Source organism: Xylocopa sonorina, chromosome 1 (genome assembly GCF_050948175.1).
Source record: "Xylocopa sonorina isolate GNS202 chromosome 1, iyXylSono1_principal, whole genome shotgun sequence".
NCBI lineage: Eukaryota > Metazoa > Arthropoda > Insecta > Hymenoptera > Apidae > Xylocopa > Xylocopa sonorina.
Window position 1 is genome coordinate 4,153,611 of NC_135193.1, and position 27,326 is coordinate 4,180,936.

At 51.6% G+C, this 27,326-nt stretch overlaps 1 protein-coding gene across 1 annotated transcript in view; it reads right to left on the reverse strand.

The window, feature by feature from the left end:
• LOC143424417 (discoidin domain-containing receptor 2) overlaps window positions 1-27,326 on the reverse strand; it is a 108,148-nt gene that overhangs the window by 11,736 nt on the left and 69,086 nt on the right. Inside the window, exons 2-4 of the mRNA XM_076896470.1 lie at window positions 18,305-18,436; window positions 8,455-8,560; window positions 2,970-3,201 (exon numbers count right to left, since the gene is read on the reverse strand). Coding sequence (XP_076752585.1) covers window positions 2,970-3,201; window positions 8,455-8,560; window positions 18,305-18,380 — 414 coding nt within the window. The 5' untranslated portion in view covers window positions 18,381-18,436. The remainder of the gene's footprint in view (window positions 1-2,969; window positions 3,202-8,454; window positions 8,561-18,304; window positions 18,437-27,326) is intronic.

Below are 27,326 nucleotides of genomic sequence, written 5' to 3' on the forward strand. Positions count from 1 at the left end.
GTTTCGAAGAAAAATTACGATATTCTTTAATGCAGGCGAAATCTGTTTCTACAGCAGCGTCTATCGTTATTTTATAGCCGAAAGGAAAAAGTTTGAAAAGGAAAGAAGTCTCGCACGAGCGCTTTCACCATCTTTCCCAACGCTCCGCAACAAGAGGAAAGTGCATGGCAGAAAGTTCTTTTCGGAAAGAAATATTCCCGAGCCGAAGGCTATTTCGTAGCGGCATGTAAATGGAGTCGCGATGGGTCGACTAAGGGTGGTTAAATTTCGTCGGGTTCGACCTTCGTGCGATGCGCGTCGGAGTAGATTCGAACGACCTCGGCTATTCAGCCAGGTACGCCTATGTAGGTGAGTCGAAATCGTCTGACCCGCGAGCCAAGCACGCGACGACTTTCCCTTCCCTCGTTTTATTGATCCACCCTCCTATACAAATAAGCTCGAACCACTCTCTCTACGTATAATACTAACTTCCAAGGAAATCCACCTCGTCGACTGGACGTTCACCTCCTTCTCTCCTTTCTCCTTTATCCCTCGTTCGTTTGCAATTTTCCTTTTTTCTTCTCCTTGTATTTTAACTTTCTTCCACCCCCGCTAGCCCGTCGCGCGTTTCCTGTCCCCAAGAATCACAGCGGATCGCCTCCTCGTCGCTGAGTATAATAGAAACACGCGATACTCGAAACTAATGTTATTCTCGACAGAACGAAATTACTTGTATCGTTGTACCGTTCGTCGCTCTTCAAAACAAATATCGCGAAGTGGAGGAAGTTTCTTCGCGCGGTCTCACCCAGTTCTTCCTTTCGTAAACGATGTCACTAAGTTCAAGCTACTCGTATCAGCATCGAACGCCGTTCCCCTTACGATCTTACAACCCTCGCGAATGGTTCGAATCCTTTTGCTGTTAACGTTTCCTAACGGGAATTTCGTTCTAAACGAGACGCCGCGTAAAAATGCGAAGCGTCTGGCGAACGCACCGCGCGCATTTGTACCGCAACGGAAACTTATGACGCCGCGCGTCAGCGGTCGAAATTCCTCGCGGTCGCGCCAGAGGACAGTTCATTCGTCGACGTCACCGCGACGCTCTCGGTTCTCGCGGAACCGCGGGACTCTGAAACGGGCGACGCGGTACGAGACACGCGTTCCCACCGCGGTAATAAATGAACGAGGCTGTCCCTCCATTGTTGGCCGTTGCTAATTAAAGTCGTAGGTTCACGGTTACCGATCTATTCTAGTAAATTGCCATCGGTGCGCGGAGCCGCGGGCCACTTTTGAGGCGAGCAGCATATTGCGGCCGAGATTTACGTCTTGTTAACGTCACGGTTTAGTTACCGAGGGCCTGGTGCACTCTGTTGGCCCGCGCGGACAACCGCCACAAATCATTCCCAATAATCCACGGTTCCGCGCCCGTTTCGCCCCTGGTATCGCGCGCCCCGACTAAATTTAACCGCCGCGATTCTCGCGCGGATCTGGCCCGCGAACGCTGAATTGTTGCGACCGGTTAATTCAATTGAATTATGCGCCTATCCGCGCACACCGTGCGCGGCTCCCATGGCCGCGAATGCCAAACACCCGGTATTGATCGCCGACTGACCTCTCGCGCTCACTTCCTTACGTGTCGTTCTTTCCACGAGCGCTACCGGGTACACCGTTCAACCGAGTATCGCGGATTTTCATTTTTTTCAACGTCGTTCAGTATCATCTCACTTCGTTACTTAATCGAACGAAAAGAATTGACACGCATCGTAGCGGTATAATCTAGCGACGACAGTTGGTTGTCTGACATTTTTTTTTTTTTAAGTAATAACGAGGTAAGTGTCGCGAGGGGATGAACGTATCTATAAATATTCTTTCACGGCGATTCTTCTCTCGCAACCATCTCGTCAGGTTCTCCGAAGCGCGCGGCTTTTCGTATCGTTCAACGAGATCGTGCTTTCAGAAACAGCAAACGGTCCCACCGCGACAGTTCCTCCCCGAACGATGTATTGCTTCCTGGCGCAACTCGGCTCCTCTGTTCCCTTTCAGCCAATAAACGTTCCACCGTAAACATCGCCTAGCTCAACGTCAATTCGCTTCGTCGATCGAGCGGCTCACCCGGAAACGCAACAAACCGCATAATTCCCGACGTCCGACAACCGGCGACAGTTTATTATACTTCCTCCTCTTTCTTGTCTCAGCCTCGATAGAGGCGCTTTCGTTTCGCCCTCCGCCCACCCGGGCTCTCCTCTTGCTCGACGTAACGAGAAAGCTACTTATTGCTTCGCTAACAAAAAGTGCCATCCACACCTTTCGAAGCTCGTGAGCCGGTCAATTATCGCGGCGCTTTTGAAGCGGCACGATTTCCGGATCGTCAACGAGCGCTTGTCTCGCGCGTAAGCGGTTAGGCGTCTTGGTCAGACGTAATCTGGGCGTCTTAAAAGGTAACGACGGCTTTAAGACAACCTGTTTTGGTAGCGTCAGAGGTTTAGCAGTGTGAGAAGTACACCCCCGTTGAAAAGTATTAGGACAGTTGTCGTTCTCTTCGAGTCGTTATCGTTAAAATAGCATTTACCGCGAATGCGCCTACGTTTAGCGTGTTTCTAGCGTACACTGTTTAAATGTTGCAGAACATTGCGTTCGAGATATTTAAATGTCGAGGATCGCAGCGAAAGAAGGCAAGGAACGTTTACGACTCTCCCGAAACCGATCGTCTAGCTTTCATAACAACTATTTTGTAATGTGTTACTGTTGAGATACTTACTGAATTACTGTGCAGACATGTTCTCTAATAGGCTGCAGAACAGAACAGAGAAGATTTAGCGAGATTCATTCATTGACATGGTTACTTGTTTCAAGCGGTTTTACCACGATCAAATGTAAGTGTCCTAACACTTTGAACGGGAGTGTGTAAACGCGAAAGGCCGAATGCATAGGACCTAACGGGCGTATATTTAAGATGTTCGATAAGAGAATCTCGGGGTGTCCGAGTTACTCACCTCCTCGCCACGGACGTCCCTGTAACGGACCCATTTGCCAAGTTTCGGCCTCCAATACTCCAGCATGTACGCCTCCGAGTATTCGACACCCTGGCCGTTCCCGAAGCGACCCTGGGTGCCGGTGGCGGTGATCATGTGGACCGTGTGAAGATCGATTTCCAGCCACTCGCGCGGCTCCGTCGTGATCTGCTGCTTCGGGCACCAAGCACCTCCGTGGCTCTCTTGCCTCAGCCTGCAAGGGTAAATATTTACTCTGAGATTACCGGCCCTCCATTTCCTCGCCTCCACCTTTTTTCTCTCCTTCTGCGCCGTCCCACGCTCCCCTCGCCACTCCGTTCCAGGCCCTTCCTTTCCGCGGAAAGGAAAGCTTTTTTTAACGCGTCATCCGGGAAAACGAGAACGCTGAATCATTTCCAGGGAACCGGGGTCAGTGTAGATTGCAGGGAAATATGGGATACTTTTCCTTCTCCGGGGTCTCCACGGTGGTTTTCCCGCGCGTAACTTGATTTTCAGGCTATGAATACCGAGTGTGTACACGGGGAAACGACGTCGGGTTGTTTAAGTAGGGTAATTGATATCTTTCCGGTTAGAGACCGTACACTTCTCGTCGAATCTTTTGCCGCCCTCTTTCTCGAGTCGTTCCACAAATTATGCGCGCATTTCAAATGACCGCCCACGAATTAGGAGAATGTACTATTAATTCTAGCGAGACACTCGGATCACTGACGTTTTCAACGATTAGAACGAATCGCGTCGCTGTGTCTCGTTATACGCGGAGACGTTTCGATAAGGGTTCGCTGATAAGACGATGAGCAAAGAGAGCTCGACGGTATAATCGGAAATGTTACATCGTCGCGCGGGAAAGGAAATCGTATAAATACGTGATCCTGTCGGTGGCTGACGGATAACCGTCACCCCGGGTCGGGGGGCCGATACGGGGTGAAATTATAATTTATCGATCGTGCCGAGCCACCGGATGGCATGAATTAAAGATGAGCTGGCACCGGCGCGAGCACGCTATAGAACGGGGGAAGCCACTCTTCGAGAGCCGGCTAATAATTGTATTCGCACATACCTTTCGTCTACGGCATTAAAGAGCACCCTCGTCTTCCCTTACCCTCGCGCAACGTCCCTGTGATTGCCGCGAAAATGACGAGCGCGCGGCCAGAGGAATTCTGGCAGCGATTCGATGGTTCGCGAGAGAAAAATCTCGCATTCAATTCGTTGCGAAGGCTAAGTCGACGATCATTATTGTATCTTTTTTCACTGCGAGAGACGATAGTATCGCGAGCAAAGGGTTGCGCACGATCGTCGTAGACGAAACTCGATTTCTCTGATAATGTTGTCTGTTTTCTTTTCGTCGTTCGCTCGCTTGAAAGTAAAAGTAGCTCGCACAGGTTTATTCGACGTGTGCACGACACACCTCGCCAGCCCTTTCGAATCGGAACTTCCCCCCGTTCTTCCTTTGACGCGAGCGAGAAACACGAACCTCTCTTGTTCCTCCTCGCTTAGTCACTTTGAAACTCAATTTCGACAATAAAAAACGAGGAGTCGCTGAGGCAACACACGGCCCTCTCTTCGGCAAAGATTACTTTGGAACAGCGCCGCCCCGAAAGGGCGCAAAGAAGCCGACGGCGCGCCTCGAACGTCGCGAAATGCGTACGAGGGCAGTGGAAGGAGTAGGCTGGGCCGAACGAATTCGCGGGTCCAGGGTCGTACAGGGTACTCCATAATGCATGGGCATAACTGCGGTAGCAGGTCCGTTGCAAGAAAAGAAAAAGACAAGAAAAAGACTCGCGTGACCTTGTTCCTGAGCTACAGTCATCTTTAAACGTCGTACGACGATTCACCGATCGAGACGTTCGATGAATGGATCGTTTGTCGATCGACGACGCGCGCAAACAAATACTTAGCATAATTACGGGCGCATAATTGTAATAATACTAGTATACCTCTTCTACTTGGTGACGCGAAGCTGATGCATACGGCGATACGTGAAAATCTAGAACGAAAACAAGCACGAGATTCACGCGTGTCGCTAATCTGGATTCGATGCAGCGGTGTTTCCAGCCTGCTCGACAGTGCACGCTGCGAGCCGCGATAAATCTGACAGGGAAGACGGTTGTCAGCGAGCGCGAACGACACGTGGCGAAATTTCCAACGCTAAATTATATAAATTGAGAGAATATGAAAAAAGGGAACGGTGAAGGACACGCGACTGCGAGCTAAGGTAATATCGGACACGTGTTTGTACGAACTGGTTCTCCTCTTTTTCTGCGCTGAATCCACGGAGCGAAATTATGCCCGCGCCCTATGAAGCAGCCCATACGCGCGAGCGGCGACGAAAGTATTCGCAATAAAGTGGTAAGCTACCATCTCTGTGAAGCGTCAGAATTTTAAGCGTCGCTTTGACGGTGCGCCCAGTATAAAAGCGGCCGTGTCCCCGAAGAAGAAACGAACGAGCCTGGTCCTCCTCCTCGTCCTCTGCGTGGGAGAAGAGAACGGACAGGGATAAAATAGAGCGGAGTGGCAGCGAACTGGCGGCGAACGTAGGAGCGAGAGACAGAGGTATCAGAAACGGGGCAAGGTAAATAGTAAGAAGGGCGAAAAGAGAGGGGGCGTACACATCCAGCGCAGCGAGAGGCCATAACTCATAGCCCATTAAGTGAGCTCGAACTCGCTGCTCGGCTGCCACTTTGATACAGTCCGGGGCATCAAAGACATTCCGCGGGTCGCGCGCGCGCCACCCGGGAACCGCGATAAATCTCGCGGGAGGGCGATTACGCGGGCCTCGAAGCCGCCGAGTCGGCGAAATCGGCGGGAGCGCGCCGCGAGAACGAACGGGCCCGATTATCGAGAAGAATGGCGCGTCGAAGCCAACGCGAGTCGCTCGAAGCCTCCTCCGCGCGAACTTACGATCCGGCCACGGACGGGGATGATTTGTCGCCAACGGCGACACCGGGGGAAGAGCCGTGCACGAGAGCAGTTGTTCCCTTCCTCGTTGGTTGGCTCGAACGCTTCTAGGCTCGCTTCGATGAAAACGTTCCTCCTCGAACGTGTCGGGCCGGTGTGGACCGGGGCGGAGCACGCGCGAGCGACCCGTACGCGAAGACAAACGACAGGTTGCTCGGAACCGGAGGCTGGGACCCCTGCTCGCTCTCTTATTTACACGCGTCGGATTTCTTTTTTGGCGAGGACGCGAAGTTTGCCGGAGTTGGAGGGTTTTTGTTGTTTCGAGGGGCTTGGTTTCGGGCGAGCACTCGACCCGGGACTTTCGATTACCCCTTCGTCGACGGGATTTCTGTTTCCGTTCAGAGTTCGATGAGAGATTATCGTGGAAGACTCGTGACGCTGTATTCGCTGTAATTGGCATTCTTGGTATCAAGGGGATCGTGAAATTTTTTTTTTTTTTTCTTTTACGAATGGGGAAGAATTTGGGGAAATCCTGGTAATAGAAAACGGAGAAATGGCGGGATCCGTGGAGCAGGTTTCGATAGGAAATATTCGTGAACGAAATGTTCGTTCCACGAGGGTATCGGGAAAAAGGCGAGCGTACACGTAATACGAGTTAGATTCGCGTATTTTAGGGTAAACGGGAGTCGTATGGGGTAAATAGGGTATTCACCGGGAAGCCCGTGGTATCAGGAAGCCATGGAAATGCCGTTGAAGAAGGTCTAGACGGTAAAGAGTGTGTGCGCAGGCGGCGATATCGGCATTGCATCGAAAAGGCTTTCCTTGCTTTATATCGTAGCCGAAAAAAAGAGGGGAAAAAAGAAATGATGGAATGAAGGGAAACGTCGCGATACCATCTTACACGTTAAACTTCCAATTATCGCGCAGGCATTAATGCAGCTTTTCAACGAAATTCCCCCGGCCATAAACATGTTCGCGCCTCTTCGTCGTGTTTCTCTGAATCCCGCGCTGCTCTTCAGGCGGACGCTTAAAAGCTGGAGACCACCCATCGCTATCAAAGAAGTTCGTAAATGTCAACCGTGTTAATAAAATGTTTCGCCTGACAAAGAGGACGCGCGTAAAACAGATAAAAATAGTGAACTTGCATATTTGCTATTTCGAATGAATATTCATTCCTTCGCCGCGGAGCCTCATTTTTCCCCGTCTTTATTAAGTCGTCGAGGTATGCTGTTTATGAATTTCTGTCGTGTTTTATTGCCTACAGCGTTTTTAATAATTCTAGAAAATTTGAAAGTCTAAAGAAGAAGCATCGTCAGGCATCCCCGAAAACACGTAGAGACGCGAACGTATCCGATACAGGGTGTTCCCCGTAAATTAAATCGAATGAGTTGTCAGATTCAACGTTCTCGATGACAGGGCCTCGAATAAAAAAAAAAAAAAACATTCCATCCACTCGTTTTCTCCTCCACGGAATCACCGTTCGTTCTCGACTGCATAAATCAATACCGATCTCGTCGAAGGAGCCTTGAAATCCCGGAGGCGTAAGTTCGAACTTTCCAGGTGAAACGATTCGCGAGTCGCAGCTCGTTAACGTGACGGGTGGTCTCCGTTTCGGAGCATCATAATTCGGGCAGTCCCTCTGCCCCTCTCTGTGCGCGGCTGGTCGACTAGAATCGTCTATACGGTATGGTAATTAGCTGGCACGTATAATCAAAGGAATACGCGGCTGGCCACGTTAACGACGGCTAAGAGGTTCGGGAACGTTCGATACAAATGGCCGCGCATGCGGGACATCCCGCGTCATTAATCCTCATTGCGGCTTGAAGGCCGAATTAGACGTGCAGTTTAGTAGTCGGTGATTAATACGGTGACCGGCCGAGTTCCCGATCGTGAGCTATCTCGGGCCCGTAGACAGGATGACGGACAGGAAGAGGATCATCCGTTTAAGCCGTAGAAAGCATTCAGAGAGTCAGAAATGTTATCGTGCCGCACGAGCCGGGCGACTCGTATTCTTTTTCTGTCGTCGGGCTCACTCCGCCGCACAATCGTTCTCGCGCATCAATCTGCATCGCGTTTTAAACCGTCCGTCAAGCCGGCTGATAAATCCTTTTCGTCCAGAAACGAACGCCGGCAAGATTATTTATCCCCCTGACAAATTTAATGCCCGGCTGCGTTCAATGGGCCCGCGATAAGTCTTGTCGGATGATAAAGGCGGACGGTAGACGACTGCGACGAGCCCGTTAATAACGCGATCCTCCCGTTTCTTTCGCGAGCGTCCACCTTTCTGTTCGTCGAAACGAAACGTCGCGCCACGCGTGCTGATTCGCGAAACAATTCCCCGTGTCCCCTCGTGACGCGTAACAGAATCTTTTCCGCGCGCGCGGGACGGGCGCAACTCACCCCCCTCGAATAGATCGGTTAACGAAGCGCGCTGATTTCGGGAAATTGCATCTCCGTTCGCCGGGCACGGTTCACAAAGGGGTTAATTTTATCATATTTCCGAATGTGTACTGCATCGCATTCGCATAATGCGCTCTATAAACGAGACGGTAATACACGGTAATTCACTCACCGTCCGTGATGCGGCCCGACGTTTCCGCTATCGAAACTCGAGCTCGCTGTGATGTCTGCGTCGGGAATCGCACCAGATTCCATCCCCAGGGGTGCGATGCATTGTGCTGCAAACAAAGGAAATTGCTTTGATTACATACAGGTTCGTATTCGTTCCGCGGGCGAAAATTTTCGCTCTGAGGAGGGCGAGATTGCCATTCGAACGCTTTAATTCGCTGGGCCAATTATAATGTTAATTATAGGACAGCACTCTATGCACCTCTGCGCGTTTCCCTTTAAATCATTTATTTCCAAAAATCGACACCGCGCCAAATACTAGTCGCGGCAGGGGCAACGATTGAAATAAAACGATGTCGCCGCGTAATGAAGGGTGTTGCGAAATTCTATAATTGCCGGACGGTTGAAAATTTCAGGCGACGTATTTTCGCGGCTAAAAGAAACATCCGCTACACGTCGTAACTCCTGTTCGTGGCGAGGCTACCATCTGCTCTCGCTGGCCTGTCTCACCGTCTGATGATATCCGCGAGTTTCGCGCCCGTTATTTTCGGGCGAACACCGTCGCACGGTCCATCGAGCGCGTTCATTACACGTTTCGAACGAGCGCGCGATCTCTCGCTGCCGGCGCCCAGCCTCTAACCAACCGGTCGCGCGATTATGCGCCCTCGCGGAGCAGCCATCCCGTGCACGTCGTATTTTTCGTCGACGGTGTGTTGTATACCCGCGCGATAATTGCGATACTGCGGCACGATACCGAGAAACGCTTTTCAATCACCAGTCGCGAGGCGCGAGAAACATTCTCGACGACCCGAAATTACACGTCTGGACTGGTTTCGCTACGGTGTTGGAACACGCGACCGGATCGAGCTGACGTCGTGCGAGTAAAAGCGATCGTCCAATTTTTTTGGCCCCAGATGAACGATATGCGAATATCTGCTTTTTTCAGAAGGAATATAAAGTTTACATCGATTATTAGATAAAATCATCTTTTAGTAATTTTAATTAGAATCTGTCGATGTGTTAAATAATATATTAAAGTTTCGCTGCCTCTTACAAACTCCATTTGAGACCGTTTCTCGAATCCTTTATGACCAACGTCTCCAAAACAATGTAATTCTTCGTCGCGCGTTTAGTTCGCTCGCGTAAAATCTGCAGCGACAGGGAAAAATAAAATTTCAGCAGAGAGTCCACGAAACGGAAGCACTCGGATCGTTGAAATTGGGTACTCCGCGTCGTCCTCAATCCCTTCCACGTGGGAAACCATCAAAGGGGATCTGTTTACTCGAACGCGTGAAATCGGACTTCCAGGGAATAGGAGGATAATATACGAGCGTTTAGCGGGAAAGCGCGTCCACCATTGCGGCGAGAGCTCGATAAACCAGGGTTGGAGAATTCGGTTGGTCGCATTGGTAGTCAACGACAGCCGTTTCCTGAAGCTGTCCCAGGGAGCGTCAACTGGCTATCGGGATAGTTCGCAGTTTACTGGCGCGAAGATCTTAAATTCACGAGCTCGGTCTGGGTACATAAACACGGTTCGAGTGGCTGTTCGAGGATTTTTATTATTTCGAGGATTCATGGGGTTAATTATAACGCGGCGGTGCTTCTTAGAATTATCGCGGTAATTAAAAAATGGAATGTTTATTTTATTATTCGAGACCAGCTACTCTTTTCTCCATTAAATCGTATAGATAATTAGGAAAGTCTGGGCTTCTTTGTTCCTCGAATCGTGTAAACGTTGATGGTAAAGTCTGCCGGCGTCGACGAGCTAAACTTGCGCCGTTTCGTGACGAAAATATTTATCCGGTGGCTTCCGCGTGGTTCGTTATCTTCGAAAGTCGAAGGCGGATGCCCCGGCTTTCCCGCGGCGCGTTTTTCGCGAACGAAGCGAGTCGAAATCCGCGGCGCGAACTTTCCTCGTAAATAAATTTTTAACGAGATACGGCGTAAGTCGCGGGCCTCGTGCAAGTTTTACGACCCGGCGGCTGCTTATTTCTGGTAATTAACTCCTCTACATGGAGCCACTTGTTCCCGGGAGTTGAACCGACGCGCGTACAACACCGTTTTTGCCGTATGAAATTTCTTCGCCGCCGGTTTTTTCCTTTCTTTCCCTCGGCTGGAACTCATCGACTAACGCCGCCGCGATTCTACAACGGAACCCTTTCAGCGTAATCGTCTCTGCCCCGTTGTTGGACGGAACAAACCGGCGTTTCGACGAATTTACGACACCTTGCTCCGCCAACCTCGAATTTTCGATCATAACGTTTGTTGCTTTAAATAATTTTTTCGAATTTTTCTTCGTCCATCTATAAGTAAGGTATATATGCTGAGAGCGTAGAAACGAGAAGAGTATATAGAGCTAAAGAAGACTGTCATGCAAATGAAGGTAGAGGCAGGTTGAATGTAAAGATTGATAGCTCGGACATGAAAAGAAAGGGGAGAGACGAGAAACGCGACGGTAGTAGGGTCGGTATTTAGAAGTGATTAGAGGAAAGCCTTGTTGTGAAAGAGTGACAGGAGGAAAGAAAACACACGGTCGAGATTACGAGACACGGTCGAACGAACACGGCAGCCTTCGTAATTCAAGTGTAGTTAGTAAAAATAAGACGGGAGATTGGACAGACCACTTGGCTCTCGTGACTCAACCGGAACAACATACTCTGTCCGTCGTCGGAAACGGAATTACTCTGAATCGTTTGGCCCAAATTCAAGGAAATAAAGCTTTTAATTGAGCAATAGGTTGGTTGTGCGTGAACGCTTCAACTTAAACGGACAAGACAAATCGATAGACGCTCTCAAACGATTAGAATCGTTTACACGAGGATACAGGCGTCCTCTTATCGGCGGGAAAGGATCCCGCAGGAACAACGGAGGAACGTGGTCGTGTCGGCCGGTGGCGCGGTAGGCAGGTTCGATCCTCGTATTTATAGACATCCTGGAAAAGAGCAGAGGGAAAACGGTAGAAGAAGAAGAAGAAGAAGTAAGTTATGCGACGTTTGGCCCGCCCCAGCCACTCATTCGGCGACCATAACTCTCACGGAGTGACAGCTCCGAACGGAAGGGTGTGCGCCGCCCCCTCGCGTCCGCGAGAAAGAGGGAAATTGAATGCCTTCGCGACCCCTCCTCGCGACTTCGTCTCTCTTTTCACCGCCGTCTGCTCTTCTCTCTCCCTCTCTCTCTCTCTCACTCTTACTCCCTTAACCGCGTCACTGTCAAATTGATAACCGCTTCTTTCGTCCGCCCCGGTAGACGTCCCTCTCCCGTGGAAGCGTCAGCTTCCGGAGAAGTCGAGAAGACGCTCGCCGCGAAACCAGACACCCTCTTTTTCTCTCTCGGCTCTCGTGTGGTATTATTGCCGCGGGACAAGTTGATTTCGGCGATTTAAATAATTTATGCGACACTTCGAACGCGACTGCAACGGGAGGGGGTGGGAACGAAAACAAAAGTTATACGGAATCGTTACGAATCGGGGAAGAGGTCCAGGGAGATTTGTTGCGGCTGCTTCGTCCGAGAGGCAGATATTAAGCGAATTAGGCGAACAGGGGCGGTAGGTTTTCGTTAGCCGGCGAAAGAAACAGGAGGAAGCCAGACTCGACCGCGAGATTTTCTATCTCAACGGATTTAATAATTCCACCTCGGCCCGCCTTTGTTAACTCTACAATTATTATTAATGACGATATACGAGGGTCGCGGTCTGGCCACGCCACTGTTGATTCCTCTTTTCTCGCTCCCACTCTCTTTGTTCCTCTCGTTCTTTCTCGTCCGTTCTCACCCCCCGCGAGCCTGAATGTAAATTAATTACTCTCCAGGTCTTTCGCGAAAAACATATTAAGCGCCCCACCTTATTACGGCACGATATTGCGGCATAAATCATGACTCACTTACGGATTACTATTTTTCATACCACCGGGGCGCGCAACCCCTCGGCTAATCGAAATCACGGAAATCCCGCGCTGAACCAAATCCGCTACCAAATAACCTTTAATGGAGCTTGAAACGAAGAAGCTTCAGCGTATGCTGTAAACGTATCAGAGATTGCATAGGAATTCCTTACTCGTAGTTCGACTAGCATCAGAATGTTCACCAGTAGACGTGTTTCATTCGTTTTCTTCTCCCTCTCTCTCTCTTTCGTACCTCCCTTTCCAAAACCGTAATGTATTTAAACCTAACGCCACAAACCATGAAAAAAGGGTCGAAAAGAGGAACGGAGGCGTATTCCACAATAATACCGTCGTCCCACCTTAATTGCCATATTATGACAACGGCCCAACGTGTTTTATTTACTTAACGGAATTAGCAGGTGGACACCTGCGGCCCCGGTTTTCCCTCGCCAGTCTCGGTAACACAGAAACCCTTCCCGGCTCATCAGGACCAGGGCGAAATTAGAATGAATGTTTGTAAGAGCGACGACCCCGAAAGACGGTGGCTCGCATCTCCCCCTTGGGCGCTGCTGCGCCCATTTTCGAGGCTACGACGAACACCGAAAACACGGTTTTCCACGATATTGTCAAGGGGGCCACCGAGCCATTTTCGTCCCTTTCAGGGAAAACAAACAGCCGTTGCAGCGGGGAGATAGCGCGACTCGACGCCCGTGAGGGCGCATGCCCGTCGTTTCTGGCGCCGGGACGGCTGGCGAAACGGAAGTACTACTTTTACACAGCCCTTTCGCCCCCTTTCGGCCTAACCTTCTCCTTCTGCGGTCTTTTTGCACCCTCCTCCGCAAAAGCCGAGGACCCTTTCGCTATAACCTCCCCTCAGGCGTGACCCATCCCCGCTGTCTTCAAATCACCGTCTCGAGTTGCGTGCAGCGCTTACCCCTACGGGGCTCGGACCTGCAACCCCTTCCTTACGTATATACCTCGTGGCATGTGTTACGTGTACGGGACGCTCGCCTTCGTGGCCTGGATTTATCAAAAGCTAGCTTACGTCGCCGTTGGCCGAGACTCCGCTATGTCTGACCTCCTCCACGGCGTGCTTTTAAATGTAGCACCCTGATTTCTTTCCCTCGTTCATCGTGTCCTCTTTCTGGCTTCTATGCGAAACAGTGCGCCTTCTGTGAGCGATCCTTCGCTCTTAAGCGTGTCTCTGCTAATTCGGTTAACCTTTGATTACGCTTTTCATCATAAAATTCGACTTCAAATCGCACCCCTTCAGAGAGGATTTCTTCGATTCCAGCACAATCGCGCAGACAGACTGCACGGGAAAGGGTTTCAACCCTTCGGAGACGGCACTCGACCCCCTGATATGGTGTTTGCTCTCGCGCCGGGCCAGACTTATGAAAATACAGATCCAAGGCGGATTGACGCCCTTCGAGGCCGAAAGTCGGGGATTATTACACCCGACGTCGACGTCTGACGGTTGACGTCCTTTCAGCCCGCGTCTCCTGGAATCTAGGCGATTCATCCTCACAGGGGGCCCTCGATACACCGCCATGCCTCCGCCAACTATACGTCGGTTAAGTCGATTGCCCGCCACTCCAGACGATTTAGCTCGAATCATTAAAGGCGCTGAGAGACATGCGAACGGCTGCGCCGCGTACGACTCGCTTCTGGCACGTGATCAAGCCTGACGGAGCCGCGCGAACGGGTTGAACGAACAGATGTGCCGGGACGCCTTAGCTTGGGAATGTTTACGCGGGCATGATTTTATACCCGGGAGACATACGACGCACACGTGCAACCAGGACCGGCCCCCTTTGTCGTGCCAGCGATTCGACGTTTAAACAAACTCCGCGAAAGTAGAGGACGCGAGCGGTGTTAATGACGCCGCGAACTGTACAAAGCCGTGACAAATTGCGACGATCACCGACGCGGCGTGTTGTGACGGACCTGTCTGTCTCTCCGTTCTATCTCTGCGGGGTGTTTCGGAACCTGCGAGCCGGTAAAAACTTCGCACAGAATTGCCACTGAAGCGGACTGAGCTTCGGAAGTATTTGTTTCGCGGTCTGCGATGTCTCTATCAGCGTGCATTGTGAACGAAGGTACGTTACACGCACGTCCGTTGAGAGACGCGCAGTTATTTATGACAGCGTTTGTCTACGGGTCACAGCGCCTCGTGTGACTTTAGCCCCCGTCATATGTCGCTATTACGAGGAGAAAAAGTTTCGAGAGAGATAAACGAATCTACTGGGACTCCTCTATTTTTTTTTTTACTTCAATCTTAAGCCCAGAATACAAACACTGTTATGTAAATGTTTGGCTCAACGTGGAGCTGAACCATGCGGTTGGACAATAAGGTTGACTGAAGAAAATTCAGTGGAAAACGAACAGCAGGAACTAAAGAAATTCCATTCGCGATCAAAATTGACGCTAGGTTAACGATTCCAACGCAACAGCTAGGCATAGCCAGTGGTAACACAGGAAGACACCAAGGCTCGACCCTTTTACGGTTGGAATGCGTCGAATTCGCCGGAAATTCTGTACGGTCGTGGGGCAGACGCGTGACGCGGTCCGACCGTTCAACACCACTGGCTCGTTTCAATTAAAAAATTACGCCCGGATTCCGGGGATTCTTAAGACGGTGACCCCCGTGAAATTGCTGTGCAGCCGGTGCCCGAAATCGGCACGGTATGCGAGCCGCCCCATAACGCTTTAATTGTCGCCCGGTTATGTTAATACGTCGACAATTTCATCAGCGGCGTACGCGTACCTAATGGATCTGCGGATAATTGGAAGGGACAGAGGGGTCACGGGGAGTACGGGGAAGGCAACGGACCGATGACAATACCATAACGCGAGAGGGCTTTCCGCGTAACGATTCAACCCCCGTTTGGACAGGATCGCCCGCCGCGCCGCCACTGTCCTCGACAATACGCAGGCACGCGTGCATGCGCGCGCGTACGGGGTTTATCGTCGGACGTGCGTGTGCGACAGGGACATACGTTTTGGTGGGTGTTATTGTTATCAGAGGGCGATTCGATTGAATGCGCGCGCCGTGAAGTAAGGAGTTACTCGGTGCACCCGATAGGATCGTGCGCGCTCGATCATCGACTTTGTCAATTTGGCAGCAATTTCGTCCAGTGTGTAACGGGTCGTCCGTCCTCAATGGGCTAATGGGGAATGATTAACTCGAGGGGGAAGAAAAAGATAGTGAATCAGATGCAGCATTGAAAAGTTCGTTCTCAAAATAAAGCACTTTCCACTCGCCTCGTTCCCACGAATGAACCGTCGTGATTCATGTAACCGGAGCGGGTCCATAGCTCTCTCTCCATAAGAAAGGTGGAAAAAAGCGATAGAGAAGAAGTTGAGCGCTGGTGGTGGTAAGCGATCCATCGTTTTTAAACTTCCTTCCTTTCTAGTTTCCAGAACTTCTTCCTACATTGTCATTAAAACTTTACGCTTTACATCGTTACATGGAGAGAGTACACGCGTAGGGGGATGGACTGTTTCGTTCAAAGGTAAACGAGCTCTTTTTTAATGCTTGGCGTAGACCGTCGAAACGAGCGGCGAATCGCCATCTCTCGCAATATTTCACCGTTATCGGCATCGAAAAGAGCGGTTAAAACAAACATAAAACATTCCCATCTGGTGGCACATGCGTGCAGCGGTAGCCACCAATCACCGGGAACGAACCGGGGCCGCGTATCGCGGTTTGCTCCTTTTCTCGCGGCAGCTTCACGAATCATGTCCAACGGCGCACGCGAGGCGGACATAGGCGTGTTCGCGTGGCCCCGGCAATCACCCGGGCCAGGCTCCGTGAAAGCGTTCCCCGCGACACGCGGCGTACGTAATAGCGGTCGAGTGTTCGGTGAATCGAATACGCGAAACTCCACGCGGCTACACCACTCCCGGTACCAACCCCTTCCCACGCCGCCGCCCCGCAAACCAACTGCGTGCACGCGCCCGTATGCAAGCTGGCGCTTACGCGTGCACCGCGCTCAGACCGCAATCCGACCGACGTACAACATGTTTATGTATCGCGGGCAACATTAACATTGCAATTTATGCGCGCTTTAACTGGCCTGCAGCCCTTCCAAAGCCGTCCTCCTCGGCCCCGCCGCGACCCTCCGGCTGGCCCGCTTAACACGACCGCGAATTTACCAACGCGGTTCGACGTACAAGTTCACTCACCGCAGGAGGGCCGATATCTCTTGCTCGCCCTCGTCGCCACGGTTTCGCCGCCTCATCCTTTCGCCTCCCTCGCGTCTCGACTAGAGCCGAACGGAGCTTTCCTCGACCCGACGCGCTATTTATATTTCAGTCGATCGTTACTTATTGTTTCCGGTCGTCCCAAGCCTCGACTTACGATCCGGCGGCTTATTAAATTTCGAGAGAACGACCGGGGCGAACTTGTCGCTCGAAATGGAACCTCCGTTTCGCGATCGTGTTGGTGCACCTTGGTGTTCTTTTTCCACGTTTTATCGAGCTTGCTCGTGGAGTTTCGAGATTAGCCGAGTTTCTGTGCGAATACTGATGCCCCGCTAGGGAGTTCAGAGGCACGTCTAGAAAGGGGACTGGATAGGGGTTGGAGTTGAGATTCGTGAGTTTCACTCTGACGGAATCCTATCTTGTTGTCGGTAATTCTCTCTGATTTCGTTGCTTTAGAATAGCAATACTCCGGTGAGATGCGTCGGGGTAAGTAGATTTAAAGTGACGCGCGCATCAATCATACGTTCGCGTCGACCCTCTGACCGCAAACGAAGCCCACGGGCGAATTAAATTTCCGAGTCCTCGACGAGCAGAAAAACTTGTAGAAAAATCGCTATTCTTCCCTCGCGCCGCTTAACAACCGCACCCCCTCGGCTAGCGATTCTCGTCATTAGTACCGGAACGTTGCGATAAATTTCAATCTCCGTCCAACGGACCGCAAGAACGGTGCGCGCGCGCACCTTCCCACTTTCGCTCCCCCACTTTTGGTTCGACAAAAACGCGATCCCGCCCACTCCATTAAACATTCCAGCGGGCCCGCGTAGATTTATTTCTTTCTAAAACTGTTACGTGTATCGCGGCTAACGCGAGGAGGCCGAGACGCGCGTAACCAGACCGAAACGCCGACCCCATCCATCTTCGCGGTCTCGCCCGCGCGGCGTAGTTCCAGGCGGCCGGAGGGGGTGCGAAACACGTTTCGCAGTCGGGGGCCACGGCTCGATTTCACGAATGGGTACCTAAAAGCCTTTCCCCGGAACTCTTGCCTCGGATACTTTCCAAGTTTCCCCGCCTGTTTACCTGAGACGCGGAGGGGGTGGAGAACGCTCGGGGTGGAGACGGGGTGACTACGTATCCGCAGTCAATGGGATGGAAAGCTAGCCGTGGTTTAAACGCAGGGTCGAAGACGGTGGGACCAGGCATCGCGGAGGACCCGAGACTGTTGATAGCGCTGTTTTTATCGGTCGCACCGAACGGGCTGAGCCTGTTACCACCGCCAGAATTATGGTCTCGGATGTAAACACGTATTTCCACCGTATACCGCGCGAGTGAGAAATAGGAAGGAAGGAAGGAAGGAAGGAAGGAGGGAGGGAGGGATCGATTTTCTGCCACGTGGACTCGAGTAACGTACTTGCGGCGGATGTCAACCGGTGGATTCGTCTCGATACGCTTCGATGCTCGGATGCGAGTATTATAAATAAACGTGAATGGTAACGATTTCATGGAGTTGAACGTTGAACGTAAGCGATTTCTTTCGCTTAATTGGTCTCGAGCAAACCAGACGAAAGTTCTGGCTATCGTGATCGGCAAGCGCGACCCTAGGTAGATTGTTTCTTTTTTTTTTATCAAACCTTTGTCTCGACGTCAATTACATTTAATTGGGTTCCCTCGATAGCAACGCACGAGCCGAACGACCGGCGAGTCATTAAACCGCACCGATTTCAACCGGGGTGCACCCAAGGATCATCGATCTTACGGTGTGTGTATACTCACATATGTCTATAGTTCGTCCTCCGCAGAAACAGAGGATCAATAGGTAGAAGATGAGGCACGTCTGCAGGTAGTCCATGGTGGCGTCGATGGATGGTCCGCTATCCAGTGGTCATCGAACTCTCATAACCGTATCTGCAAGAACACCGAGAAGGGGAATGAATTATCGTCGTGCCACGCTCGGAGAAGAAAGACCCTACAAAATCGTAGCGGAATCGCGTTGCGGGCTAGGCTGGCGGGCGCAGCCTCGCCTTAGCTGAAAGAAAGCAATTAAACGTAAGTTCTTCGGAACTGGCGAAAGTACGGTAGACGACAGAGCGATGGTGAGCGTAGAAAAACAGGCTGGAAACGGCGACCGTTTCGGCCTCCCCGTGCTTTTCGCCGGGGTGAAATGGCGCGGCTCTCGCAACCGGACAGATATACGACCGGTACAGCAGCCACGGACAAAGAGCTACATTCACGCCAGCAGCCATTACGCGTCATTATCGAGATTAGGATCGGGAGTTCGGACGATGGAGAACGGGAGACAGAGCGAGGAGGGAGCGAGAGAGGAACGCGGGGAAAACGCCGTGGGGCCCTTTGGCTGGTTGTTCTACTCTTGAACGAGGGGGCGAGCTCGTGTGCACCGGATGGCGATGGGGCTGGGTAGGAGAGGGTGAGCCGCGCGAGGGAGCCAAGGGTAAGAGGAGGACGGTACTTTATTCACCGTGGTGCCGTCGTGGCGCGCACCGTAGAAAAAAGCAAGGAGGGATCCTGCCGGAGCTGAGCATAGGCGAGCCTTCACTTTTTGGCTAATTAACGGCAGTTTCTTCGGCTACCGACTACTTTGCGATGCTTATCTGGCAAGTTTAGGGACCCTCATCGCGCGTAGCTCGTTATTCAACGACCCGTAGAAAAATCCGGGCTCGATGACGCGTTTCTTGCCTCTTCCTCACCGGGCGCCCTCCGCGTCGTATATCGTCGCTGCCATCGCGAATAATCCCTGGCCAGTCTTAAAAACGACACGAATTCCACGCTCGATTCTTCGTATATCGCTCGTTTGATACCCTGGTAAACGGTGTAACCGAGTGATTTTAATGAAGTCGTCTTGTCCGAAGATCGAGGAACGCGATCATGCTCGAGACATCGTTCGAGGAATTCGTGGTCCTTTCGATGGCAGCGTGTCTGTGCGCGTGTACACGTATCGGACGTTCGTGGACGGTATTCTACTTGAACGATAAACGAGGGAATTCCATCAAGATTCGGTGAATGCGACTGCGACAGCTCCATGGAGGCGCATAATCGATTAAGTGGCTGAATCGGATTATCCGACCGGCAATTAAGATACCATTCAGCACGGAGCGGTTACGTCGGTACCGGTGTCGGGGATAGCACGATCACAATGCGGAGGATCGATTAGTCGACACAGTAATTAAGGTCATAGGGTGCATCGAAGCTCGAGTTACTCGAGTCGGCTCGGCGCGGCGGCCCGTGTCGGGGACTCTGCGCACTCGTTCCTAGACTGCTTGAATTTACCGTGACGCGTGATTAATCATTGGTCACGGTCGCGGGATCTATCGGAACGTTGTTTCGCGCTTAACGTGCCGTTTCACTCTCGAACGAGTACAATATCGATCCGGTCTGCTCGATTCCGCGTTCCCACGCTCGCGACTGTGAAGTCGTTAGCGAGAGTTTCTCTAATTTCGGTAAAAGCTTCTCGATTCGGTTCGTAACGCTCGGGTGACGTTCGAATTTTTCGATTCGAGCTACGATAGAACAATCGAGACTTCGCGTTGCTAAAGTCGAGTGCGAAAGTTCGTTGCATCTTGTGAACACCCGACTGATTCAGTAATCGCGAGATGAAAATAACGCGGGCCAAAGGGAATTCTTAGATGTTTCGTCTGCTCTATATAAATTTCGATCGCGAGCCTAAATCTAGACAGGCCGATCGAGGTTGCGGAGGGTCGTGGTGTACACGTAGCTGCTAGTTGAAACGGCACGGTACCCGCTATTTCCAGCATTGGCGCCGAGCTAACGTCTCCTGTAAATCTCGCCGCGATACGGCCTGGAAACGAAGAAATCACGTGGATTTAGTGGCCCGTTTGTCCGAGGGCTGTACGGCTACGCACACACAGCCATCCTTCATCCACTGGAACACCACCCTCGGCCCGGGTCGGCGACTTTTACCGCGAGTCGCTACATAAAGTGCCCTTGTACGTACTCTGGACGCTCGATTTCCATGGTATTCGCTATTTCTTTCCCCTTTAAATAACCCATCGTTCATGCGCTCGGCTCTTCCTTTTAACGGGTTCGACGTTCCTACGCTGCTCGCGGTCTGATTTATAACGCGGCCGAACAGAGAGCAGCTGGTTTTTCGGCGGAAGCTAAATTAAAACCGTGGAATGCATCTTTTTTAGTGACCACCAGCCTTTTCCACAGCCGTCACAGATATCCTGCTTTGTGTTCCACGGTTAAAAATGTGTTGAATACACCCCGAGATTCCTTCCGTCCCGCCGTTGGACCGTAATAAGATCCTTGCGCAGACGGCCAGCCGTAAGTCTGCTCCCACTAATTTGAACGCAATTAAAACGAAGGAGAGTTCCTCCGCTCCGGAACGTTTGCACGGTCGTTTTGCAGAACGGCAACGATTTTCTTGAAAAGACACGCTCCCGTAATGGTGCCGACCGTGAGGAAGGGGGGGCGCCCGTTGAAAAAAAGTAGCAGAACTCGCGTACAGGCATATAAACGAGCAAGCAGCTCCCCATACTACCGACGTTTCTGGATCGTTAGCCGAGGCTCGTCGAGAAACTCTCGAGCGCGGGTGAAAAATTTGTATCCAAACTAGTTTCCCCCACCCGCCACCGTCCGACGGGAGTAGTTTCGTCTGGTGAAAAGTATGACGCTTCCATTGCCGTCGATAAATCTCCAAAAAACGTCGGAAGGTCCCGTTGGAAGTTGAACAAGTTTTTTAATCATTTTCAACCGCCACGTATTCTCGACCGTTTACGTTTAAATTGGCGGTGGATAGAAAAAGAACGGTGACGTTTCCCGATTCGATAATTCGGGTTCCGATGGAACTTTGCGACGTGTTCGAGAGTCGCGCGTCGATCGAGAAGGAAAGAAATTTATATCTTGTGAAATTTGTGAAACTCTCCTTTTTTTCGTGTCTCGTTAAATGAAACAGGTGGTGGAAACGTTCGAGAGTTCGATCAATGGATAACGCGAGGTACGAACGGTGCTCTTCAGTTCCTCAGAGTTTTAATAAGACTAAAATATTCTGCAATTGATTTGAGGAGGCACGCTAGAATTAGCGTATTATTCCCGAGCGGGGGTTCTCGCGCGACTAATGGCTGCCGCATCGTTAAGTGGCGGCGGGCGAAAACGAGATCCTCGAGTTCGCTCGAGAAAACCCGCGTCAACGGTCGGTGTTTCCCCGGCTTCTATCGCTGAAAAACGCTTGGTTTCCAGCCCCACTGGGGATTTACGAGCCCGCAGGAAGGATGTGGTTGCGCGATTCGCCCAAAGGGCGACCGGTTTCCATCTTGCGCGTAAATTTGCGCGCGAATTCGCAGAAAGGCGTGCACGGTTTCCCGCGTTTCGCGTTTGGAGAGAGAGAGAGAAAGGGTGATGGGTAGAGGGTGAGTAGCCAGGCAAATTAAAAGTTGACGAAGTCGTCCTCGTGTAATTGCCAGGGCGCGTCGCGACTTATTTTCGTAGACCCTCCGTTGGCGTCGCAGACGAGGACGTGAGCAACGAGGGGGAGAGAGAGAGAGAGAAATCGCGACGCGGGTGGGTCCGCGCGCCATCGCTTTAATAGTGAAATGCCGTGGAAGGTGGAAACACGTGTGCACGCGTCGCGAGACCTCTTTCCTTTTCTCTTCGCGCGCCCCTCCGGCTGCCACCCTTACGACTAATTCGAGGCTTCTCGATGCGAGCGTTTCTGGTAGCCCCATTATGCCCTTCTGGCGTGAAGGTTGATCGTTGAAGGGAGGGTAGCTGGAAGAACGATGCGATTGTGAAACGAGCGAGATTTGCGGTAGATTTCTTCCGCCATTAGCGATCATTATAATTTTCCAATGAATTTCCATCTATTACAACGCAATTACAGGAGCTCTTGCTATTGTTGCGCAGATATTTTAAAGAGCCGAGACGAAGGCATGGAAAAGCTTGCAGTAATAGGAAATGAAAATTAGTAAACAGCTTTCAAATATTCTAATTTATTCCTGTTCGTCGGGGGTAGGAATGTGATTCGTTAAATCCATTTGTAGGACTTGATACTGTTTCGAATATATCCACGGCTCTTAAGGGAAGAGGGCTCCTTTGACGACGTCGTCAAAATTCAGATTGGACCAACCGTAAGAGAGAGACGGGGAGAGATGGAGAATACGGGGGAGAGTAAAATGGACGCGTCGGCTGGATTTCCCTGGGACGCAAATAGCATTTCCACGGAGCACCGGTGGCGGTCAACCGAGTCACTTACGCTTTACAGTATCTTGCCGGAAATGCAACGGACCCTCTCTCCTGGCTGCGCCAACGTCGGAGGACGTCGCATCGGAGAGACGTACAAACAGGTTTTACGGCCAGCCTTTCCGCGAAATCAGAAGCGACATCGTGCGTCCCGGACGTATGCCGTTCGCCTCGAACAGGATCTATAAAATTTACACGAATCCGAGACTCTGTTCAGCGGTCGACCGTACGACAACTTTCCTTCTCGAGATAAGGGCTAAAACCGTCGTCAAACTAACGGAACACCCTTAATGTCGCCAATCAAAAACACTCGCTCTGCTGTGCAGAAGAAATCGGAGAAGTTCGTAGCCTCGGAACATTGGATTCGCTTCTTAATGTAACGTCGCAATGAAATCAAATAAAATTGGTCTTGGAAATTCGTCACGTTCCACGGTATAACGAGACGCTTCATCTTGCTTCGAGAAAACACTTCAGAGTTGCTCCAGGGTGGGTATGTACGTCCTGAGGCTGTTTAGAAATGCTTTGAAGTTCGCTAACAAGTGACGACGCACGCGAAAGTCCCCGTAAGACACAATGCATTTAGACCGCATCAGCGTGTAATGTCCCTTCTAGAATAGATTTCAATCCGTCTTACTATTCACTTCTCCAACTGCTTTTCTGTTAAGGAATTATCAGTGCAGACATTTAAATCGTAAAGCGGAGCGCGACGAGTAATGCAGCAGGTTAACCATCGCAGGCAGAGTCTCGATTTTCGATTTTTCCCTCTTTGTTTCCTCCTTGCTGCCGACTCAATTCACCCTCGATTCTACATCAATCAAGAGGCAGCATCTCTTCCGCGAGCAAACGGCGGAACGCTTTGATCGGTTGCCGGACAGCTCACAAATGGCCGCGATCGAGCATTCTCGTGCGCGCCGGTCGCTGGCCAGTGCGTAAGGAAAAAACGGAAAAGAAGAGAAACGCTCGGAGCATGGCTAATTACGCGGTCCCCGTTCGACTACCGTGTGCTGTTAGCGCGGCTGGCTGCTGGCGCTGATGTTTATCTTCGAACGCGAGCGATGGTAGCCGAAGATGGCAGAGAGAGCGCATCTCCCATTTATCCAGCGCGTGAAACCGGTGCGCGCTCCTGCGGTCCCGCCAGGACGGGAACGAACGGCTCCCAGCCCGGGGACATCTGCATATCCCTGTCGTCCCAGTCGTCGTCGACGGCTGTACGCGACGCGGCTATCCTCGCTTCGAGCTTTGGAGCCGGTATCTCGTATTAATATCGAGCGGTTTTCGTAGCTCCGGGTGAGCACTTTGTCTTCCATCGATACGTACGCGCGACGTCGCGCGCCCTGAAAAAGTTCGCACCCTGAGCGCGACATAACTCGCGGGCACACTCGCTGGGAGACGGGAGACCGTGCGAGGATTTAATGACGATATCTTACCGGTATCTAAATCGAACCTAAGCTGGTTGTACGTAGGATGAACGATCATCGAACCGTATGGCGTTCATCGCCCTCCGCGTACTCGTTTCGTCGGAGTTCATCCTTTACTGACCACTTTCATTCGTTTCTGCACCGATGTCTTTGGCAAATATTGTACAAGTGTCTTGTATCGAGCACGGTATAGATAAAGAAGCTTCGAACGTACACCTTCGCTAAAAATGTACGAAGAAAATATCGATCCCCTCGAATGCAAATCAGCGTGTTCGACTCACTTTAACATCCTCCCAGGATCCTTCAAGCGGTTCACCCTGTCCGCGCGGTAACGGACAGCCTAAAATACAGTCAGAGGGGCACAATGCCAAATAAAAAGTGACACGATCGCGTTACAATGGCTCGCGTAGAAACTCACCCCCTCCATATTCGTGTAGGAACGTTCGCCCGGGTCTGGACTCGTAAAAATCCATTACTCCGGCGTTCGAATCTTGTTCGCTGTCAGGGAAGGTATTCCAGGAGGATCGAGAGCGGTCGAAGCGCCCGTGGCGTTCCTCTCGTTAAGGTACCCGCTACCTCGACGGGGGGCTGCGCCGTTCATAACTCAGCCGAAATATTCGCCTACATTCTGCGCGTCTCCGTCGCGATGCTCGCGATGCACGTAGAACGCTTTGGGCGAACTTTATCCGGGCATACCGCGCTACCAGCCCGTCCTCGCTAACTAACGCGACCCCCTAAACGATCGTGCGCGCGTGCACGCCTCGACTTTGTCCCCTGCAGCCGACGCGCACGCGGTGTCACGTATAAGGTCGCGTACTCCATTTTTCATCCTTTCTGGATCTTGCTACGGTCTCTCTATCCTTTTTATCTAGTCCAAGATACTTGAAAATGATCCAACGATTTCACTCACGTATAAATAATCGATAATCATCACTGTATCTAGCCCATGAATCCCAGCATATTTGAATGGGGCGATTTATTCGCCACCAGGCTAACACAATAACGCCGCCGACCAAGGTTGACCCTGGAACGCCAGGTGGAGTAACACAGGAGGTCGCGAGGCAGGGAGAAAGGTGGCGGTTGCTGGCAGGAGGAGAAGGGCTGGGTTGGCGTCGGCCCTCTAGAAAGAGGGTCCGTTGTGGAGGCGGTCGGTGTAGCAGGGCCATGAATTATGCAGTTCGCCGGGGGCTAGGACCTCGCACGATAGAGAAGGAGAACGCAACGAGGGGAGAGGTTTGAAGGTTCGCGTTGTGCGAGGTGGTAACGAGCGGGAGAAAACGTTAGAGGAAGGTGGATCGAGAGAGAGAGAGAGAGAGAGAGAGAGAGAGAGAGAGAGAGAGAGAGAGAGAGAGAGAGAGAGAGAGAGGTGGATGTGCGCACCTATACGCGGTCCAGAGCCACTTTACCCTTCTTCTGCCCTCCGCCACCTTTCCCCATCTCGACCCACCACCTGAATTTCTACGCCACCACCACCGTCACCTCTGCCTCCTCCAACTTCAGAGACGTCCTGCGCCGCCTCCACGGTCGCAACGCCGACACTTTAACAGGGGCCGATTGAAATTTTCATACCGACACGTCTGCCGTTCCAGTTTATGTTCGGAACAAGTGAAACGCCACCCTCCAACCGTCAATTCCCTACCCTCGATCCTACGTTTCCTTTGCTCTCGTTTAAAGAATTCCTTAACCACCCCCTCCTCTTCCATCTTTGCTTTCTCCTTCTACTTTATTCTATTTTTTCAACCGTGCTTTCCGAAAGAATGCGATTTTCCGTTACTGCCATCTCGACTATCTGGTTCCGTTTTACCACTCGAGCGAGCGGTAGTAACGACAACCACTCGCTACGGACGCATGTCGATACTTCTCGAGCGCACTTCGGTCTTTCGCCTTTTCACGCAGATTGCCAGTGCCGATTCGCTCGGCGAACGACGCACGATGGAGGACGGTGATTGATGCTGAGCCAGCTCCAGCGACTTGTTGTCGAGGACGCGCGCCTTTGCCGCGCCGAGCCACCCCGGCGCCCAACCTCTTCCCGTCGGGTGTACACTTTTGTAAATTGCTGCCGCGGGTTACTGCTAACGAAACCGTTCGAGTTGAAAAAATAGTCGCGGATCAAATATCGACGTACCCGGCCCCCGACGAGGGGCTGAGTAAATTGGATTCGTGCGACCAATTCGAAGTACCCACTTCGATTCAGCTCCTCGACCTCCAATCCCGGCTCCTCTTCTAATTACTTCTCGCGCATAAAGTATGAGCAGTGGAAATTCGCGGAAGTAGGATTCCGTCCGCCGCCTTCCCATGCAGATTTCATCGACCGTCTGGCCGGGGCCATCGACAGAGGCTTCATTGGCCGAGGAGAATCTGTAGCCGAGCAGCGTCCGGTCCGGACGAAACGCAGAGGAATCCACAGAAATTGGACGAACCTCGACACTCCGTTGGGAATGGTGATCGAGAACAATGCGTGCCCGTCGACAAGGCGGCGTCCAAGTGACGTTTCTAGCGGGCTAGAACTTCGTTTTATTTCGCGGTACAGCCCCAAGGGCGAACGGTGCAGAGCATTAGCTTTTGACGCAAATTAATTATCGATTAACAGCTTGCCGGCTCCTCCTCGCTCAATTAATCAACGACTCGAGACAGAACGCGAGAGGGAGAGACGGCGGAGGGTGGAGGAGGCGGTGGCTCGACTGCTCTTTCACAAGCTAATTAAATCTGCCCAGCAATTAACGTTACCCGAAGGCAATTCCTTGGCTCGCGATGATGACGTGCGTGTTTCCATGCCGGGAAAAAGAAAACGGGAAGTCGACGGTGCACGTATCTCTTTAGCCGACTGATTGCCAGTCGCTGCTAGCGATGGGGTTGAACGTGTTCCGAGCAGCCTCGAATTCGATCCGACGATTTCCGTCCGCGAGCAGATTATTTGCAACGAATTCGCGAGTACACGTTGGATACGATCGCGTCTCAGTTACCCAGCGTAGTAAAGATTCTTTACGAGATGAATTAACGACTGATCCGTCGACCTTCCCCCTGTTTTAAGTTTCAACGACGCGTCCCCTTTTTCAGACGGGGAGCGCGGATTTACGAGCAGCCGTTACTCGCGAACGCGATAATTAGATTACACGGCGTGCGAAGATCCGCGAGCGACGTCGAACTTTCGTCCGATGCAA